Source organism: Microtus pennsylvanicus, chromosome 17, assembly GCF_037038515.1.
Source record: "Microtus pennsylvanicus isolate mMicPen1 chromosome 17, mMicPen1.hap1, whole genome shotgun sequence".
Classification (NCBI taxonomy): Eukaryota; Metazoa; Chordata; class Mammalia; order Rodentia; family Cricetidae; genus Microtus; species Microtus pennsylvanicus.
The window spans coordinates 18,402,440-18,423,365 of record NC_134595.1 but is presented as its reverse complement, the minus strand read 5'-3'; the positions used below and the strand labels follow the sequence as shown (position 1 = coordinate 18,423,365).

At 46.2% G+C, this 20,926-nt stretch overlaps 2 protein-coding genes across 2 annotated transcripts in view; one reads left to right on the top strand and one right to left on the bottom strand.

Annotated features, from left to right (window-relative positions):
• Fbxl17 (F-box and leucine rich repeat protein 17) overlaps positions 1 to 10,694 on the bottom strand; it is a 472,330-nt gene extending 461,636 nt beyond the window's left edge. Inside the window, exon 1 of the mRNA XM_075952216.1 lies at positions 9,472 to 10,694. Coding sequence (XP_075808331.1) covers positions 9,472 to 10,563 — 1,092 coding nt within the window. The 5' untranslated portion in view covers positions 10,564 to 10,694. The remainder of the gene's footprint in view (positions 1 to 9,471) is intronic.
• On the top strand, positions 10,680 to 13,736 carry LOC142837217 (uncharacterized). Its single transcript, XM_075952217.1, has 2 exons — positions 10,680 to 11,657; positions 12,403 to 13,736. Exon 1 carries the CDS (start codon positions 10,811 to 10,813, stop codon positions 11,444 to 11,446), a length of 636 nt encoding a protein of 211 aa, XP_075808332.1. The 5' UTR covers positions 10,680 to 10,810; the 3' UTR covers positions 11,447 to 11,657; positions 12,403 to 13,736.
• The last annotated feature ends 7,190 nt before the right edge of the window (positions 13,737 to 20,926 follow it).

Here is a 20,926-nt window from a genome sequence, read left to right as displayed (position 1 = left end):
ATTGCTGAATTCTGGGTAAACAATATTTAAAGGGTTTGATTTACTATTCTATAGAGACATTTCATTTGTATTTTAATAAATAAAGCTTGCCTAAGATCTGAGAGTAAAGGAGCCCCACTGGTCTGTCTTACAGACCAGGCAGTGGTGACACACACCTTTAATCCCAGTAGACACCTGGCAGTAGTGGTGCACACCTTTAATGCCAGCCCTAGAGAAGTATAAGATGGGAGAAGACCGCTCTCAGGCTCAGTCTCATTCTAAGATTCCTAGAGGCAGGATCACTATTTTTGAACTGAGGTTGAGGTAACAGCCAGTGGCTGGTAGCTTTGCTTTTCTCGTCTTCAGGTTTAACCCCAATATCTGTGTCTGAGTTTTTATAATCATTTTTCACTATTCTCTACTTTGGCTCATATGTAAAAATGTTCACAAAAGTAAAAGTTTTAAAACAGACTTTTAACACAAGTCCCTTACCTTTAGGCTTGAATCACGGCTTTACCATTTATTATAGATGTAGCCTTGGGTAAACTGCTTAACCTCTTGTATATCATTCTTAAAATGGGAATAATATAACATTTATCTAGTAGGGTAATTATGAGAATTAGAAAGCATGGACAGTTTCCACACTGTTGTCTGAAATAAGGTAATAAGTACATAAACCGTTTCTGCCATATCTTTGTCTTAATAACTTACCCCTGTACAACCAAGGGCTGTAGTCTCCAAGCTATACTATACATCTAAGCACCTCGAGCCTGGGAGAAACCACTGTTGTGGCTGTCACAAGCATTGTGCATTCCCCAAAGGGTGTAATGGAAAGCACGGAAAATGCATAAGTATCTAATGAATGTGGCTCCAATACCAGCAAAGAAGGAGTAAGCAAAGCTCCTGCCTGAGCTACTTAAAAGTAAAAACCGATTGACAAACTATGAATTCCTTCTAATCTGCTTTTTCTGTATCCCATGTTTTCTGTATTGGCTTTCATTTCCTTCAACTCACAATGTTTCCAGTATTCTTGTGATGTCTTCTTGAGGAATGGTTATACAGAGGTATGAGATTGTTAGTAAAACCTATTGACAGCAGCTGAGAGCAACTGCCTCAAGACTAAAAATTAAAAATGATAGAATGCAGAGGAAGCAAAACTAGGAAGGGGCTGAGTTTTCTACTTGTTTGGTTGGTCTCTGCCTGAACCTTTTACTCTTCTGCATGGGAATGAGTGGCACCTGTGTAGACCTGCACAGCAGACAACAGGGAGAAGGCTGTCCTCTTTCCAGCCAGAGGACCCAGAAACCCGGCCTGCCACAGAGTGCTCGCTTTTCTTTCTCTTCTCCTTTATCCCTACTGTTCAATCCCAAGAGCTGCCTCTGTGGCCAAGCTGCAACAAGACAGCTATCCAGAATCTTAATACTCCAAAAGGAGCGTGTTTCTAGCCAAAGAACCAGAAGAGAGAACTCTCTGACCTAAGAGTTCTGTGGAGCCACAAAACTAAATTCATTATGAACGCAATCTCAAGCACAAAAGAATTATACAACAAGCCAGATCTACAGCTCCGGCAGAAACTCCATCTTCCAATCCACAAAAGTAAGCTTCACTGGCACACACACTTTGCAAGACTGTGTGACAATAAAATTTTATGAAACCTGGCAGTAGATTTGCCTTGCCCCCGACTGTGTTTATAAAACCCATGTTATAGTACACATGCACTTAACGCTATGAATTCCTCCAACCCTACATTAGATGTATCCAATAATGTTTTCTGCACTGATTTTCATATCCTTCAATTCACAATATTTCCAATACTCCTGTGATGTCTTCCTTGATGAATGGTTATTCAGAGGCACAAGACTGTTAGCAAAAAATGATAGAAAAGTTCAATCCAAAAGTCTATTCCCTCACAAAACTGTTAGCAATTCTATTAAAGTTTAATAAACTAGTAAGTGGTTCATTTTAAGCAAGGAAAAATGATGTGGGAGTGTCATTTATCAATCTGTTGATTTCATTGGTTAAGTAATAAAGAAACTGCTTGGCACTCATAGGTTAAAACATAGGTGGGTGGAGTAAACAGAACAGAATGCTGGGAGGAAGAAGAAGTGAGGTAAGACGCCTCAGAGAGACGCCATGCTCCCCTCTCCCGGGCAGATGCGATAGCTCTGCTCTCTGAGGCACATGCGATGAAGCTCCAACCCAGGATGGACGTAGGCTAGAATCTTTCCCAGTAAGACTGGTGCTACACAGATTATTAGAGATGGGCTGATCGGGATATGAGAATTAGCCTGTAAGGGCTAGAGTTAATGGGCCAAGCAGTGTTTAAAAGAATACAGTTTGTGTGTTGTTATTTTGGGGCATAAGCTACCCAGGCGACCAGGAGCTGGGGCGGCAGGAACGCAGGCCCGCAGCTCCTACCACAGAAAAAAGGCAGCCAAGTTTTAGCATGAAGGCATCTCTGTCAGAGGCTTCGGGGGCTCTATACAACATGGAGCAGTGATCTCAAGAACTACTTTGGAATAGTCAATAAGAAAATTGGCAAGCACAAGCAGCAACAGTATATACTAAAGGGGAGGAACTCTACTTCTCAGAACTGCCACATTGGAATACTCACACTGCCAACTTTAAATATAGCACACAATCAAATATAAGCAACGTGATAAAATACATCTGTATAAGTGAGACATCGAACAAGAAAAAAAGAGAATCACTGGGAACTGCACACAAAGAAGCCTAAGACAAACACAACAAGTCAACAACTAACGTGTACCCAAAGACCCAGGGGGAACCATGAACAAAGAGCTAACAGAGCTTGGGATGGGCCTCAGTGGTAAAACACACGCCTACTGTATGTGGAGCCCAGAGTTCAAGACTCAGCACAGTAAAAAACAGAAAAAGAATCAAAGTTAACAAACCCAGAGATGTCCCATCAGAGAATACTAATAAAAAGTAGAAATTACAGAAACAGAAGATCCTGGAACCAAATCACATCATAACTGAAAGGAATATTTCATCATGAAGATCGACAGGTAACAGCAAAGAGAGCTTCAGGCAAAGCAGCCCCTGCACGACCACTTCTTCACCAGGACTTATTAGCTTAAAATTCACTTGGGAAAACTCAAAATGTTACAAACAAAACTGCCTTCAAAGAGGCCAGAAATAAAAATGTAACCATCCAGAGCCTACTGCTGGCTTGCTCTACAGAGTCTGTGACACCTGTCGCCTACTGATAACATAGGATCTTTGAGTTCAAAAATACTAAGTTGAAAATGAATTTTAAAAAACCATCTTAAATTATTCTATAAATTTGGGAATAACAAAGCACTTCCTAACTCAGCTATGATATCAAAGACAAACCAAAAACAAATTTTTTCTTTCTGGAAAAATGTATAGACTAAAGTCCATCATGAATGTTGGTAAAAAAAAAACTTTTAAAAAATTAATGAACTATGTGACTGGAGAGGTGGTTCAACAGTTAAAACATGGTGCTCTTTCGGTGGAGCCAGGTTTAACTGCCAACACCTACATGGCAACTCACAACCATCTATATATAGCTCCAGCCCCTGCAAGGCCTCTGAGTGTGCCAGACATGCATGTGATACAGACTTAGGTGCAGACAAAATACCCATACACATAAAATAAATAAAAACTGATTTTAAGAAACCAGATCCAGCAACACAGTAAAAAGATCGCATAGACCATGGATAAAAGACTTTTTCTAAGAAAGGATGGGCCAACGTCTGAAAAAAAATCCATATAACATACCAGACCAATAAATCAAAGCTTAAATAAAAATAACTGTCCCAACTCATGCAAGAAAAGGCACTTACCAAAATAATACTGTTTCTCGATTAAGACAGTCTACAATCTAGAAATAAGAGTGCTTTTTCAATTTGAAAAATGAGCTCCGCATGGCCCCAAGCTGAACTGTGAGATTTCTCCCAGAAGTCAGGAACAAAACAAGGATGTACATTACCACTTCTATGTAATACTCCACTGGAGCTTCTGGCCAGGCCAAATGAAGCAAGGAAAAAAATCAAACTATCTGTTCCAGAAGGGCATAAAACAATCAGTGGCTGGAGACATGGACCAGCACCTACTGTTCCTCCAGGGGCCCAGGGTTCAGCTCCCAGCTCCATTGGACCCAACACTCTTTTCTGACTTCCACAGGTGCCTGCACATACACATGTTACACACAGAGAGACAAATAAATAAAACAGAAATTTTTTAAAAAGTTATCAGGTGGTGGTGACACAGGCATTTAATCCCAGCACTTGGGAGGCAGAGGCAGGTGGATCTGTGAGAGTTCGAGGCCAGCCTGGTCTACAAAGTGAGTTCTAGAACAGCCAAAACTGTTACACAGGAAAAACTCTGCCTCAGGAAAAAAAAAAAAGTTACCTAAACACAGATGTCATGATGTTAAACAAAATAAATTAAAGAGAAAATAAAAGCAAAATTTGGGCTAATAATCACATATTTTTGATACTAGTATTGGAAAGATAGAATTAAACAATTTCTATCTACAATAGCATCAAAGAGAGTAAGATTCATAACTTTTCTTTCATTATTGAGATTTCCCACCAGTTGAGTCAATGTGCCAATATTCTTCTCTAAGCATATGAACATTTCCTTTCGCTCTTTCATTCACATTGTTCTATTTTACTCATTGTAAACCATTTATAATGGTCTTTTTGAGGTCTTTGTAAGGTCTATTTGGAGCTACTTAGAGTCAGTTTCTCCTGCTTTCTTTTCCCTCAGTCTGACTCACATTCTTTATACTCTTCACATCTCAAAACTGTTCAAAACTAAGTATTTCAGGAAATATGGTAGCGATAATAGAATCGTACTCTTTGATTTCTACCTTGCCTGCTCCTTATCTCTGGTCTCTGTGGTACAGGAGTCTGAGTGGTCAGTGTCCTCGTGTCCTTTAGCTTGGCTTTCTGGGAAATCAGTGTCTCAACAGCTGTTTCAGTGTCTTGGAAAGTTTGCTGAAAACTCTCTAGCCTGCTCCTCAATCGGCTTATGGGTAGAAATGCTCAGCCAATGTGGTGTTTTGTTTTCTGAGATACGGTCTTAATCATGTTGGCCTCCCATCTGATTCTCTGACCTCTGCCCCCTAAGTGCTAGAATTACTGGGATAACTAGCTTAGCCAATTTCTCCAGCTACCTTGATCATTCCTTCCTGCCAGCCCTTCATACATTCGTAGTTTTACAGTAAGGCAGGATGTGTGGAAAGATTATGTCTGCACGGTTCTCTCACTCCCACGGTCTACTTCTTCCATTTTCAGCTCCTCTCCCACTCCTTGAGTGGCACTACATCTTCAGGCCAGCGTTATGTGAGCTTCCCTTGGACTGCATTTTGTTTCTTCCTACCAAGTCTCTGCCTTTAGTTGACAAGTCCCAAACTGAGTTAGACCTCTGGGTAGGTCACACCAGGAGCACTACCCTACATGTTACAGAATTCCACTATTCCTTTGACTCTTTAACAGAGTTTCCTGAGAATAAATGCATCCCAGTACCTGTCCTTTATTTAATTCTAAACCCCCAACAATTGGGGCAATTTTGTTCTTTTTTGGAAAGGACAAGCTACACTTAGCATGTCCCTCTAGAAACTTTAAGTTATATGGATATTTTTAAGCTCATCCCCCTCACTTTACGGATGAGAAAATAAAGATTCAAGGAGACGAAATCATCTGTATAAGGTTTTAAAGGGCTGGATGTTTTCTTTTCACATGTCATTTATTTGTGTGGGGGGTAGATAGGCACAAGAGTGTAGTGCACAAATGTGTGCGTGTACACAAGTGTGTGTGTGTAGTCAGAGGACAACTTGCAGGAGTCCTTTCCTTCTATCATGTGGGTCCCAAAAACTGAACTCAGGTCGTTAGAGTTAGCACTTACTCAGTGATAAGTGCTTTTACTGGCTGAGCCACCTCAGTGGCCCTGACTCTATAGTTTCAAAGGACTAATTTGCTCTTTGCATGATCACGGGTGCCAAGTAGCACCTGACTGGTACTTCTCCAGTTTTGTCTCTTGTAAATGACACTTTTGATACACACACCACTGACTAAATACATGTGGATTTAGGTTAGTTTTGCTTAACAATGTGAAAAGGAATTAATAGGCAGGTGATAAAAATAAAGAAGGATACCTGGGAAGGTTGAGCAACTTCTTTAGATTCTACTATGCTAATGTGGAGTGCTTCTTAATCACCCTTTCTCCCCCATCTTTTCTGCAACCTGAAACTCAAGGCTCAACCAAGACTAGAAGGAACCCGACTGACAGAATTCTTCAGGCTACTGCACTTTTTGGTAGGCTGATAACTTAAGACCACCTAGCACACTTCAGAAAGGAAATATCATAAAGCTGGCTTCCTAAAACCCTCCAGCTTCCCTCCAGAGAAATGTCTCCCATGAAAATGCCTTGACCACGAAAGCAGCCCGCTGGTAATAACTCTACTGAACTGAACGTCCCCTCCACTGACAAGAGAGTGAAGGGACTGCAGAGAAGGTCTTCTAGTGGTGGAGAGGCTAGGTCTCCTGCTTCCATTTCAGAAAGGAACAGGCTTGCTAACAGAGCAAGGTAACAATCTACACCTAAAGCAAACAGTACCTCTCGTATTGAGCGTGTATTTCAAGGTAGCCATTCATGCAAAGAGAAAACATGTCAGGAAAATTGCTGCACAGTGGTTACAGCAAACAAAGTGCAGGTTGTGACTTCAGTATGCAGAAGGGCTTGAAGTTGTAAAAGGAACAAGTAGCAAAATCCAAGGCTAGTTTGATTCAAAACAATCCCGAAACCAAAGCTCTAAGAAAACTGCTATTCCCAGGGGTGACCTTAGAAGAGCGAGGCTCTGCTCCGCACATGTCTTATAAAGATCACAATACAGCCCCACGCTGTAATAAATCGGCCTCAGACTCAATGGCTTACAAGGTGTCTGCAATAAGCAAACAACTCCCCTATTCAGGAATGCCTTCCATAAACTCTGTGAGAGAGTATTCAAGTTCTCATAACAGTCTGTTCAAAGTCTGTCTACAGCGGGAAAACACACTAGGCTGCAGCTCAGGGTCTGCCATTCGCTGAAATGTCCTTGGATGAGACATTTCTCCTCTATTTCTGTATTTATTAAGGGTGGGAGTGAATAGAGGGTCTCAACAATCACTTCTTGTTCCTGATTTACCAAATTACGATTTCCAGGAATGCTTACTACTTCAAGAAAGAAGTTCCATTTTTTAGAGCACCAATTGTTACCAAGGCTTCTAAATTGCCAAGCACATACTCTTTAACCCGGAATCCCACTTGCTTGAAACCTAGCCTCAAAATTATTTCAAGGGGTATATAGGCAACATCTGCACACATTGTTATAGTAGAAAAAATAAAGCCGGAAATGTATCTCTCAATAGAAGGCAATATTATGAGACTATGGGATACTAAGCGGTAGTTTAAAATGAAGGAAACTAAATGATTCAGGAAAAAAGACTTCCAAATCCACTAGCCACAAAAATTACAGCACACAGGCATGGGGGAGGGGGCGTATACACAGCTCTTTCTGCAATAAAGGGAACATCCTATACAGCACAGTCCAACAGAGGAGGCACTAAGGACATGTGACTACAGATTTCTGAAATCTAACTCTCATAATTGAAAAAGTGAATTTTAAGTTTTACTTAACCATTGCAAATGTCAATACTTGTAGCTAGCAGCTAACATACGGATGGTGGTATGGATCTAGAAAAATAACCTCAGGTGTTACCAGTGGTCATTCTACCTCTGGGAGACAAGATGAAACGGCGGGAAAGGGCTGAAGCAAAGCAAGCTCTGTCTTAGTTGGCAATGCTGGAGCACTTCGAAAAAAGGCACAGTTAGCACTAAAATAGATAAATAAGAGAGTTAGCCTCGTTGATGTGGAGCCTGTAACCCCAGCACTGAAATGCCTGAGGCAAGAGGAGCAACAGTCTGGAGGCCAGCCTGAGCTACACAGTGAGACCCTGTCACAATAAACAGAAAAAGATAAGAAATAAGTAATTTATTATCTTTTCTTCGTGATATAAGAGCCCAGGTAAAATGAGAAGAACACCCAGTTTGTCTCGGTTTGCATCTACACCTGTCAAATAAGAAGGCAGCAATGAGAGAAACTTCTACTAAATGTTTGTTGATCGTTTATTTATCCACGGCAGCCAGTGATGCAAAGGACTCGGGGAAGTTCCCTCTGCCCTAAAGCGCATCCCCTGAACACACACACACAGTAATTACTCCTCTAACCTGCATAACGATTAAAGCATTACACTTGACACAGGGAATGGTCAACTTGCCCACTCTTTTGCTGTCTTGTTCACAAGCACATCGAAGTCACAGGGAAACTGATCCAAACACAGAAGTATGAATGTGCAGAAAGTCTAATCAAATAAGGGACCCTGATATGACAGTAACAACTGAAAGTCATAGCAGTCACCTCAGCAACAACAAGAGTAGCCCAATTCTCCTGAAGGTTATTTCTGGCTAGTCTCATTTAAATAGCATCCACACTGAAAGGGGCGTGCTGCTAACCAAGACAGAGAGCAAGGAGGGGAAAGAAGAACTTAATACAAATTCTATCACGAAGTTTGTCCTTAGCACTGACAAAACTGGAACTTTTTACTTGGTGATTTAAAGTGGCACAAAGTTCCCAGCAGGCACTTCAACTCTTCACTCACCCAACGCTCAAGAAGGAAGGACTTCTGATTTGTGGTAACCCTTGTTTGTATAGGAAGGTAAAGATATGGGAAGGAAAAACAGCATAAACAACAGGTTGGTTGGGCTTGTTTTGATTCAAGTCAAGCTAGCCAAAACTCCCTAGTTCACGACCCAAAGTGTCCTGCAGTTTACGGGTGTGACCTTGAAGGAATCATTCAACCACTTCAAGTCCAACTAGACTGTTAGCTTCACAAGAGGAAAAAAAAAAAAAAACTGTTGCAGGCACACCAATGTATGCCATCTGCTCCAAACCACTGAAACGTCAGTTTCTTTTTCTTATAGTACGTACGTTATTAACAGGACTTATCTCACTTATCAACCTGAGAAATCCATATACAAAGCTCGCAGTGACTGGTCACGGTAAATGCCTCCCAAGTTATTGCCACTTAGGAGCAGCTATCAAATTTGCAAACTTTTAAACACCAGGATGTAAAGCCGAGACCCACTACATACAAACTGCTCAGGAATGCACGTATAGTCCACAGAAATTTAGTAGTGTCTCTACCGGGGGTTGCTAACGCAATCCACGAACCACGAGTTGTACATAACAGACCTAAGCTACTACAAGCATTCAGCAGACTCCAAGTTTCTCTACTTCCAAAACTAGGCTGAAAGCTCAGGCCCCACAGGCTTCCCAGTCTCCCCTTCCGGCGTCCCCCGGCTGTCAGGGAACCCCCCCCCTCCTTTGCACACAGGGGGAGGAGAGAGAGAGCGAGGCGGGGAGGACAAGCGAGCATCCCTGCGCCACTCGCCCAGACCCACCTTAAGCAGGATGGACGGCGGCAGTTGGTTGATGTCTGGGATTTCGGGGGGCGGCTCCCTGTGACAGTCGCAGGGGTTTCCGTGGGGCTCCTGACAGTCCGCGTCGCCACTTTCTGGCTGCTGTTGCTGCTGCTGCTGTTGCTGCTGCTGCTGCTGCTGGGTGGACGAGGGGGCGGTGCCCCCAGCTCGGACAGCGTCCCCGGCGGCCTCGATGGGGGCACACTCGGAGGCGGGAGAGGCGGGCGCGGGGCAGAGCGGCGGTGGCGGCGGCGGCGGCGGCGGCGGCGGCGGAGGCTGCTCCGGGGCCTGGCAGCAGCCGGCATCGGGCGGCCGTGGCGGCGAGGCCCCTCCCCCCGCCGGCCCTCCTCCGCCACCGCCCCCACCGCCGCAGCCCCCGCCGCCGCCGCCGCCACCGCAGCGGGGCTGCTTGCAAGGGGTGCAGGCGGGGACCCCGGTCCCCTTCCGCTTGCAAACCATCTCGAGGACGGTGGGGGACTCGGCCTGCGGCGGCGGCGACAGCGGCCCCCGGAAGAGCTGCACGGCGGCCGACGGTCCCAGGAAGCGCACCGGCCCCACGCTGGCCAGGAAAAGGCCCGGGCCCTGCTGCTCCCAGGCGGCGGCGGCGGCCGCGGCCAGCCCCAACTCCTTGCAGCAGGATGCGGGCGACGAGGAGGCGGCGGCGGCGGCAGCGGCAGCGGCGGCGGCCGAGGACAGCAGGAAGCGGCGGGCGGCGGCGGCACAGTCCTCGGCGGCCAGGGCCGCGTAGCGCCGTGCCAGGTGCTGCGAGGAGGCGGCGGCGGCAGTGGCGGCGTAGGCCCCGTCCCGCGGCGGCGGCGGCGGCGGCGAGAGCGGCAGCTCCTCCTCTAGGCCGGCGGGGGCGGGCGCGCCGGGGCTGTGCACGATGAAGCAGAGCATGCAGGGCCCGCGGAAAAAGCAGTCCCGGCTCCTGGGCGCCGCGGGCTGCGGGGTCGCCTTCGCCGGAGTCCGGCGGGGCAGTCTGAGGAGAGGGCGCCGGCGGCGACACCAGCTGCAGCAGCGAGGCTTCTTCTGGCTCGGGCGGTTACGCGGCTCCTTCGAGAGAAGGTGGCCCATATAGAAGGCCCCCGAGGAGGGCGAGCGGGACGGGGCGGGAAGGAGGCCCGAGGGGCGGGCTCCGGGGCGGCGGGGCAGGCCGCTGGCTTGGCCGGGCCTCTTGCCCGCCGCGGGGTCGCCCGCGCTGCGCACCCGGCACACGCGACGGCGGCGGGGGCGGGGAAGGAGGGAGGGACGGCGTCAGCTGCGGGCCGCCGGGGTTGCCCGACGCGGGCTACATGCTTGGCCCCGGGGAGCCGGGAGAACGATGGGCGCGAGCTGTGGGGACGCGAGGGAGGGAGCGGGTCTGCCGGCTGGGCCTGCCGGTTCAGTCAGTCAGGCAGCGCAGCGCCACGGCGGGGGCGACGCCGGCCCGCCTCGGACCATTTTAACTGCGGCTCGGCCGGCGGCGCGCGCGCCCGCGACACGACTCGCTGCCGCAGGAGCGCGCGCCTATCCCCCCCCCCCAGCTCCGGGAGGGGGCGGAGCCGGGCGCGGGGGCGCGCGGGGGCTCACCCGGGGCGGGCGCAGCGGGGGAGGAGCGGGCCCTCGCGGACGCGCGCGCGGTGACGGGGACGCGCGCCGCTCCACGCGCCTAGGGTGCTCGGAGGCCTCGGGGTGCACGCCCCTCTCCAGAGGCGGGCGGAGACGCTTCCGAGCCAGCTGTGCGACATCCGTTTCCCCAGCCGCACTGACGTCCCGAGGTGTAAGTTCAAGAGCTTTCATTGGTCGGGCACGGCTTGGCTCTTCCCCCTCACTTCCCACCCCACCTTCAGCCCTGACTCGGAAACTGAGGCCAGTTGGGAACCCGAGTGCCGGTTCTCCCGGAAAGGCGATGGAGAGCCCTGGGAGAGTGACGCATGCTCCGCCCTTGGGTGACGGGCAGGACCCGTTAGTTGGATAGTTGTGCGACACCACTGGTTCTACTCATTTGTCTAGGTACCTGTTGCACACTGCTGCCATTGCACTCCCATGGCAAGATGAAGGCACGGATCAGGTTACCTATACAGGCTGGAGGGTAGTTTCTCGAACACAAGGAGTAATCCAGCATTGCAGACTTCGAGCTCAATGTTACTGTTGACACATTGGAAATCCAGTCTGGCCAGTATAGAGAGGTTAGTGCGGTGCCCGTATGACAGACGTTAGTGACCAAGGTGGGAAAGTAAGCTTGCTGCTGACCATTTAGAAATCTTAGTTACACTGATGCTGGACAGATAGGGTCGTAACAGGTTCGCTGGTATGGAGTGGTTAGCTTTCACAAGGAGGAAGTAGGGAAGGCTGTGTTAGTCTCTTCGATAAGGATACCACACACTGGTGAAATTATAAACAATAGTTTATCTGACTCTTGGTTCTGGGGGCTTTGAAAAGTGGGATAACATCGCACAGTGAAAGCTGAGTGGCAGGACAAGAGACAATCCTTCGTTTGTATGCTACTAGTCTTGTGGCAATCCGTTCAGAGGGCAGAACTCCAATGTCCTCATCACCTCTTAAAAGAGCCGCCTCTTAGTTTGTTGTATCAAACTGTTGCAATAGCAACTTTCAGTGTGAGTGTCAGGACTGTCAAACCCGTGGTAACTAATGACTCTAACACGGGAGGTAGATGGAAGTGAAGAGGAGGAGGAGAGACTTTGGGAGGAATGTATTCGTTGTGACTGGAGGAAGGAGGAAAGGGAACAAAGATTGGAAAGAGATAGAGTGCATTCTGTTTCTGGCAGTTTCTACTTTGCACCAAATGAAGCCCCACCAACTGCTGAAGAAAAGGGGGGGGCGTTCTAAAAAACTACCAAGGAGTAGGTTGGGGATATGGTTCCACCCAGACGTACCATCAGATTTTTTTGCTAGCAATGGTCTCTTTTTCAGAAACCAACCTTTTAAATCTTCATATTCAGAAATCCCACTTCCAGGGCTTGATCATAATGAGATGGAACTTCAAGAAACATAGAGACAAAGATTTGTGGAAGAGATTCGCATACCTATATTGCAATCGGAAGAGCTGCCTGAAGTCCCCTTCCCTATAGCTGTACCCACATGGTGGTAGTGGGTAATGGGGGAGGGGAGCCTTCCAGAACACCACCAGAGCTTCACTGGTGAGAGACAGAGTTAAGGCGTTATAGCTCCTTTCCTGTATCAGCTTGACTATTCTTTGAGCAAAGGGAGCTGTTCTAAAACTGTTGGAACTTATGGCCCTGTCGGTTTCATTCAAATACAGACCTCCCCTTTGACCATCAGTCCCACATCTTGGATTAGCCAAGAGAAATAAAACCCTACCTCTATGAAGAGACTTTACAGAAATGCTCATTTCAACTGTACTTAGGATAGCCAAAGCCTCAAGGAGCCCAGATGTCTGTCAGTGGGAGAGTGAGTAAGTTGGAATATTCATCCAATACAACTCTACTCATGAATTAAAAATAAAACAGAATATGAATGAGTCTCCTGAGTGTGTTGAATCAGACTGGAGTGAGAACCCGAGTGTCTTCCTGGTTTTAGCTAGTCCTTTATGGGGAACCTGGCCCTGGGCAGGCCTGTCCGAGCTACATGTGTGCAATAACTCCAGCTTCCTATTTTTAGAAGTGAACTGGGCAGATGAGTCTGAGGCTTTTAAAGCTTCTGGAATTGACAGTAGCTATTTTATTACAATTCCTGAGGCAGACAGCAATGAACAGATCGTCTCTGGTCTGCTAGTTGCCCTCTGCCCATCATGAGAAGTGACATCTGTGTTGAGAATATTCTGTCTGTGCTCACCACCTCCCGACACCTGTGCAGATCTTCTTGAGGAAAGACAATTCCTCAGAGTTTCAACGTTAAGCCCCTAACTTCACTGCGTGCCAGCTCTCAGTTTAGGGGTTCACACCTGTGATTCCAAAACTGAGGATGAGGCAGGAAAACAGCCACAGTTCAAGGCATGCCTGGGCTACAGGCACTCTTAAAAATGGGGGTAGGGAAGGTAAGTTGCTATTATTGTCATTGTGGTTAGTCTCAGACATCTGAGTGTTGGACCCCAGTGGTGTTGCTTTGATAGATTTTTGGAGGCTGAAGCTTGGTGACGAGGTATGGGGCAGGTCTTGAGGTTTCAGAACCTTACACCATTCCCAATGCACTCTCTGTTTCCAGCTTCAGTGCTGTGCCTGCACTTTGTCATCAAGGACTCTAATCCTTCTGAGAATGTAAACCCAAATAAACTCTTCTGTGAGTCACATTGGTCATGGTGTTTTTATCAAAGCAATGGAGAAGCAAATATCATAGTCACCAAAACTGTAGGAACTCAGCACCCTAAAGAGTCATGTAGATAAATTTTCAAGAAATACAACCATGAGCAACAGTTATATGCACTGCAATCAGAGATTGTTTTGGCTGTTGAATATTAAAAAAAAAATTAGTAAGCCCCATAATCCCGCATAGACAGAGACTAAGCTGGCCTCATCAGCTGGCCCTTGGTGGCTAGCATTGTCGGTTAAGTAACATATTCTCTTGAGTATACACAACCACCAAACATCAGTGTCACCTATGACCACTGTGGCCATGGTAAGGTGAAATAAAGAACCCTCCACAGTCATGTCTGAATACGTCATACACACGAGCATCCTCCAAATGGGCAGGAGAAATGAATGGAGACACTTTTGTATTCTGTATTGTAAGGACACATTTGTACCTAATGCTGTAGAAAGGAACCTGCACATACATGCTTTTAATAGGTTTTTAGGCACTGCTAATGGCTTGTTCTAAGTTAATCCCTGCCCCCAGCCCAGAGACCTGTAGAGGAGTACAACAAGGTTAATACCCAAGACACATAAGATTGAGCATTTTCTTTTTTCTTTCTTTTTTTTTTTTTTTTGTGGTTTTTCGAGACAGGGTTTCTCTGTGGTTTTGGAGCCTGTCCTGGAACTAGCTCTTGTAGACCAGGCTGGTCTCGAACTCACAGAGATCCGCCTGCCTCTGCCTCCTGAGTGCTGGGATTAAAGGCGTGCGCCACCACCGCCCGGCAAGATTGAGCATTTTCAAGAAGTACCTAGAGCTAGATGTTCATAAAATGAGAAGGACACGGGGCAATAATGAGAGATGCAGACATCACAAGGCTCAAATCTGGGTGACAAAGGGGAAAAAAGATTCCTAAAGGAATGGCAATGTACCCACCCTTCAGCACCTCCCTGTGTATCTGCTGGCTGGAAAATAGAGACATCAGTTATTTCTTCTAAAGTGTTGGTGTGCTGCCCCCTCAGTTGGCTGGCTCTGAACAAAATGCAGCTTAAATGTTTGGTTCCTAACTCTGCTCATTGGCCTTTATGGTGACAAGCATATCAAACGCTAATATTCAGGTTTTCTCAACCACAAAGCTGAACATTTTAGCGATTATAGGTGACTCCTGTTTTCTGACCATTTACAATGAGAGCTTTGCACTGTCCTTGTCTTCTAGGTAACATATGTCTGAAGACACATTCATGGACATTCTTCCGCTTTCTGGCGGCCTCTAAGTAGCCCTCAGAAGGAGGGGAAAAAAGGATGGTTTTTTTTTTCAATTTTCAGGAAGGTAATTTGGCAGCTATGCAGAAGGACTAGGGAATACAAACAGGTAATTGGTAGGAAGACTAGCAGAGATTGTTGTTGGAAGGATCAGAGAAGAAGCTTTGAATGAAGTAAGATGTGGTTGAGTAACATTTCTGATGTGGATTTTCAAGTATTGCCGAAGTATTTCTGTGTGGTGATATTTTGTTTATAATCTAACAAATAAAGTTTGCCTGATGATCAGAGTGGAGAACTAAGCCACTAGTTAGCCATAGATCTGGGAGTAGTAGCACACACCTCTAATCCCAGCACTAGGAAGAGAGAGACTAGCAATATGGCTGGGTGGAGAGAAGAATAAAAAGGGACAGGAACTCAGTGGAGTGTGGAGTCTGAGGGTGGAGAGCATTGCAGGATCACCCCTTTGAGTCTTAGTAGAGGTAAGATCTCTCTAGTGGTGTGACTGCTTTGCTTTTCTGTTCTTCAGTTTAAACCCTAATATCTGTCTCTGGATTTTTATTATTCGCACTACATCATAGATCTGGACATGGTGGCACACACATTTAATCCTAGCACTTGGGTGACAGAGGCATACAGGAGATTAGGCACAACAGGCTAAAGGAATTGGGATGGCGGATTCTCAAGACTGCTTTCTGCTTATTTGTGGGTGTCATCTTGTAGGGGAGCCTGAAAAGGCTGGGTGCTGGTCACATTCTGGTGTAGCTGGTCTCTTTGCTCCTGTCCAGTGTTTGTGGTATGGAAATGTCTGGTGTCTCTTACACCTGTTATTGGTAGAACAGAGGACAAAGTTAAGTTTAGGGGAAAAAAATTAAGACTAGGGAATTGAGAGAGGTGTATCTGACCTATTTAAGGTGGACCCTTCAATTTGGCTCCCTGGAACTCACAAGAATTTTTTGGGTTTGTGGAAACATAAGCTTTAGACGGTAGCATATTTATGTGGGAATGGCTGTGACAGATGTTTTTGCACAATGAAAAGTATTTTTAAGACTATGGAAGGCAGCATGAGAGAGAAATTTGGTTTACTTGGTTTGTCCTCACACCTTTATAACTTGCAAGTACATACCTTAACTTGTATTTGTGTTTTACTAAAATGTGTATGGTGAGGTTGTCCTTTTTAACTGACAAAACCTCTCAGCTGTCAGACTGCATCAGAGATCTTTGAGAAGGATAAATTTTTGCTTGATTAAAAACGACAGAGAGGGGCTGGAGAGATGGCTCAGAGGTTAAGAGCACTGCCTGCTCTTCCAAAGGTCCTGAGTTCAATTCTCAGCAACCACATGGTGGCTCACAACCATCTGTAATGAGGTCTGGTGCCCTCTTCTGGCCTGCAGGCATACACACAGAATAATGTATACATAAGAAATAAATAAATAAATATTTAAAAAAAAAACGACAGAGAACTTACTTGGTTGGCACCTAAAGCTACTCCTCAGGGTTCTCCTTGTTTGCTGAGGGTCATATTTGCCTTTTGATGTTTTGTGCAGGGCCTGCCAGGCTCCAGAAGATCCCATGGGCTAAGAAATCTGTAGGAAGACAAGCCTACCTTGACCTGAGCAGCTAGGCTGTCGATTCCAGTGATTCTGTCCATGTCTGGAGATCTTCGGTTTAGATGAAAGGCAGTTTTTCCCAGTGATCAGCACTTGGCAGTTGAAGTGAATTGCGGATGGACGTTGTTCTGTGCCCATTTGTCTTCTGTCTTTGGAGGGAATAGAGTGTTGCTGCTAGGAGCCAACCTGTCTCTTTTTGTTATGAAAAAAGTTTTTAATAATTAAATAATTAAATGTCAGATCCCCCAGATCTCTGAGCAGTTGAGGGCTGTTTACTGGGTATAGATGAGTTATAGAACCTGCCTGGAGAGCTGGGTCTGAGCTTGACTGTACTGGCTTTCAACTTAACAGGTAAAGCAGGGTTGGATTAAGAGACTTAAAAGTACATACCAATTTAAAACAGAAGAATTATTGCTTTGTAGTCTGGAGTGGGATACAATGAACAGACAATTATAACATTTAAAGTAAACATAGGTGTATTTAAGTTACATGTATGCACACACACAGTGAACAGAAATTGGGCAAAGTGGATGCTTTTGGTGGGCCCTACCAAAGACATACTACTGCACTAAACATACATGTAACAGAGTCAGCAAGAGGAATTTAGAAACAAAAACATAAGTAAACCAGGGAACCAGGCAGGGTATACCTCAGTAAGGATGGCGGTACTTGGTTACTGGACCTGGCTGTCTAAGGTGGCAGTGAAGTCACCTGACCTCAGTCAAAATGGCGGTGGTCACGCCTTGTATGGAAAAGCCACATTTTTGAGCCTTGGGAGTTTTAAATTTAATAACAAGAGAGACCTAAAGGCATGACCGGCCCTGTTGCCAAGCCTCCCTACCACAAGCAGCCAGGAGCAAAGGCTAGAATTGAAAGCAGTTGCCTCACGGATCTGACTAATCTTGTCAGTTCCCACAGGACCAGCGGTAGCAGTGGCAGGGATAGTTTGAGGAAAACAGAGCCGGCCAGACACAGGCAGAGCATTTACAGGCGGGTGGCTGATAGTTTGAGGGTTTATAACACACCTGAAACTATGAAAACACCACAGGGCCTGCTGGACAACATCACCTCTCTACAGGTGGGGTGTGGATAAAACAGACACTGCAAAGCCTATAGTTGGACATCTCTTCTCTACAGGTGGGGTGTGGAAGCCTGGTAGGCTCCAGTCTGGGCAACTCAGAAGCCAGAGAGTCTAGAGGCCACTCCAAGTGGTCTCTCATGGCTGGGACCAAAAGAAAAGGAAAAAGAAAAATCTGAGGGACCCTGGGCCCCAAATCGAATGCGCAGGAGGACCAACTCTGGGTAGTCCAGTCACATTTTTAGCTATGGGAATCAACCAGAGATGAATGTCAGCAAAGGGCTCAACTGTAGCCATGAAGGCTATGGTTGGAGCTGAAAGCGGAAAACTCACCACCAAAGCCACTAGTGTGCATAGACATCAGCATTAAGGCAGATACAACACAGAGCTGTTGTAAAGAAACCCAGGGTTCCACATTTCCTCTGCCAGCCCACCCGCAGGTGGCAGGTGAATCTCTGTGATTTCAAGGCCAACCTGCTCTACAAGAGTTAGTGCCAAGACAGGCTCCAAAGCTACAGAGAAACTCTGTCTCAAAAAAACAAACAAAAAAAAAACCAACCAAACAAAAAGGATAAATAGAATTTATGCTACATTTATTAATTGAGTAGAAGGAAGAGAATGATGGATAGGAAGAAAACACCAACATTGCTACTTGCATGTGTTCATGAGTTTCTTTCAATGCAGCTTAGTGTATTGAAATTTTTTACAAGTGTGAACAATATCCCAACCTAGGGCAGACTTCTTTTACAGCATAGTAGGATTTGCACTGAAGTAAACTTCAAAGTATACCAATTCGGAAAGCCTTAAATTGGGCACAGTGACACACACATATAATATCAAGACTCTGTGTCAAAAGACAAACAATACCAAATAGCCTTTTCTCATCTAAGAATATATACTGACTTTTAAATTCACATTTGCCTGTGATACCTACCCATGTATAAAAAGACTTTTTAGTGCATGCAGTTAGGTAATGATTGTGATGCATTGCTCAAACATATCAGTGATACAAGAGCACATTTCTTGTGCCATTAACCCTACCGATTGTGGTTGAGGGGATGGAGAGCTTGGAGGGCCTTTGCACATGGAAATTAAAGAACATACCAGGTGCCCAGTGATTTTAGAACAAACAAAGTTTAAGAGAATTCTCTTTAGGAAGACAACCTGTTCTTTAATTTATTTCAGACACTAGCTGCCACCTAGACTGCTCTTCCTTCACCTCTTTCTGGTCTCAGCCAGATGTCTCTTTCACAAGACTTCCTCTTCGTGGCTCTGCTGAACTGCTCTGTAGAACCCCTTACACTGTTACCTGCTGTGGTACCTGATGTGGCGCCTGTTTCAGTTAGTGAATTAAACCCTGCTCTGTTTACTACAGAACAATCAGTACCTGTGATTGTCAGTCAGCTGGATTTGAGAGGCTGTGTATCTTCCGTGAGACTGATGTAACTAGGTGAACCACCTCAAAGGTGGTCCAGATGTGAATCATGGAGAAGTTAGGGAGGTTCAAAAGCGGCTGCAGAGACTTTCCTGTTAGCCTTGAGAGAACTGTGTGGCAAGAAACTGCAGGTAACCTCTGGAAACTGAGGAGCCCCTAGCTGACTGACACCTGGAGCTCAGCCTGATGAAAATCTGAGAAGCAGAGAACACAGCTGAACCCAGCAAGAACTTCTAACTTGAAGAACTACAAGCAGTACCCAGGTATTGCTTAAATCACTCTGTTTCCAGGACTTGTTTGTTTTGCCATAATAGAAAAAATGTTCAAACAGTCATGTGGAATCCAAGACATAATTTTAATAGGAGAAAGCAAATAATTACCCTTTGTATAAAGGAAACAATTAAGCTGGACTTAATATAAATGATTTGCTGTTCTTCAAATTTTACATATGCTATTGAGACAATTAAGGCAAGTGTGGAGGTATATTGTACCTCATTTGCTCAAGATCCATATTTATCTTCTTAAATAAAAATAATACAACACAAAGATCTACTACTTCTATTTCCTCAAGTCAGTATCCAGCTAAGTCTGATCATTTTATTTTCTCATTTTCAACTGGTACAAATTAATCTGTCTAGGTTTCCCTAACCCGTTTTATTTGTTTTCTCCTGGAATTTAATAACATTTGGGTTCCTCATTACACAGCCTTTAAATTGCTAAACAGTAACCCAAGGCCAGATAATTAAAATTATTTCAGTGACTCAAAAATAGCAAGGTATGCATATGTGGGAGAGAGTTGGTCTCCTTCCCCTCCCTACCACCCATCAACCAATGCCTGAGGCAGGTAGGAGAACTGGCCCTGAGGTCACAAGAGCAGGAGAGCTGTTCCTGACCCCCACCAGCTGCAACACTTGGGAGAGCAGGCCCTGCACCTCACCTGGAAACACAATAGAGCCCACCCTGTTGTCAGAGGCTGGGTGAGCCAGCCCCAAAGTTGTAAGCGTGGGAGAGCTGTTCCTACTACTCATCTGTCATGTGGCAGTGTGAGAGGGGGAGAGATGGCCCCCTTACCCCTCACCCCTTACCTTGCTGGAAACAGGCGAAATAGCCGACCCTCCCTCCTTACCAACTGCAGGACTCAGGAAGCAAGCAGTCCCTGCTCCTCACCTAGGCAGCACAGCAGAGCTGACCCAGTGGTAGGAGGTGAGGGTGACTCAGCCCTGATGTTGTGAACACGTGACAGCTGTCCCTATTACTAGTCTGGCATGTGGCAGCATGAGCAGGAGAGAGATACCCTCACCCCTGCCCATCAACACCTAAGACAGGTCGAGAAGCTGACCCTGAGGTCCCAAGAGTGGCAGAGCTGTTCCTGCCCTTCATCAACTGCAGCACTTGGGGAGTGGCCTCTATACCATGCCTGGGCAACACCGTACAGCTGGCCCTGAGGATGCTGGTGTGAGAGAGCCTACACTGAGGGTGTGAAAGCAGAAGTGGCCCCACCCCTTCCTCATTGCTGCAAGAGGTGAATTAGTTGGAGGCAATGCTGAGAGCTTACCCTGGTGATGACGAGGGAGAGCTGGTGGACTGACCAACCCTACAACTACCCAGGCCCAGAACCAGGGTCATGACTTGACCCACCCCAACATCCATCCCATCTATGATCTGCTGGAGCATGTGAAGGGACCTGACCTGCAAACTCAAAGCTGCAGGATCTCTGCGACAAAGGGCAACAACAGGATATCCAAGAAGAGTTCCAGTGAAAGCCCAGCATCCATAGTGTAGCAGAAACCAGAGGCTTCGAGCCGG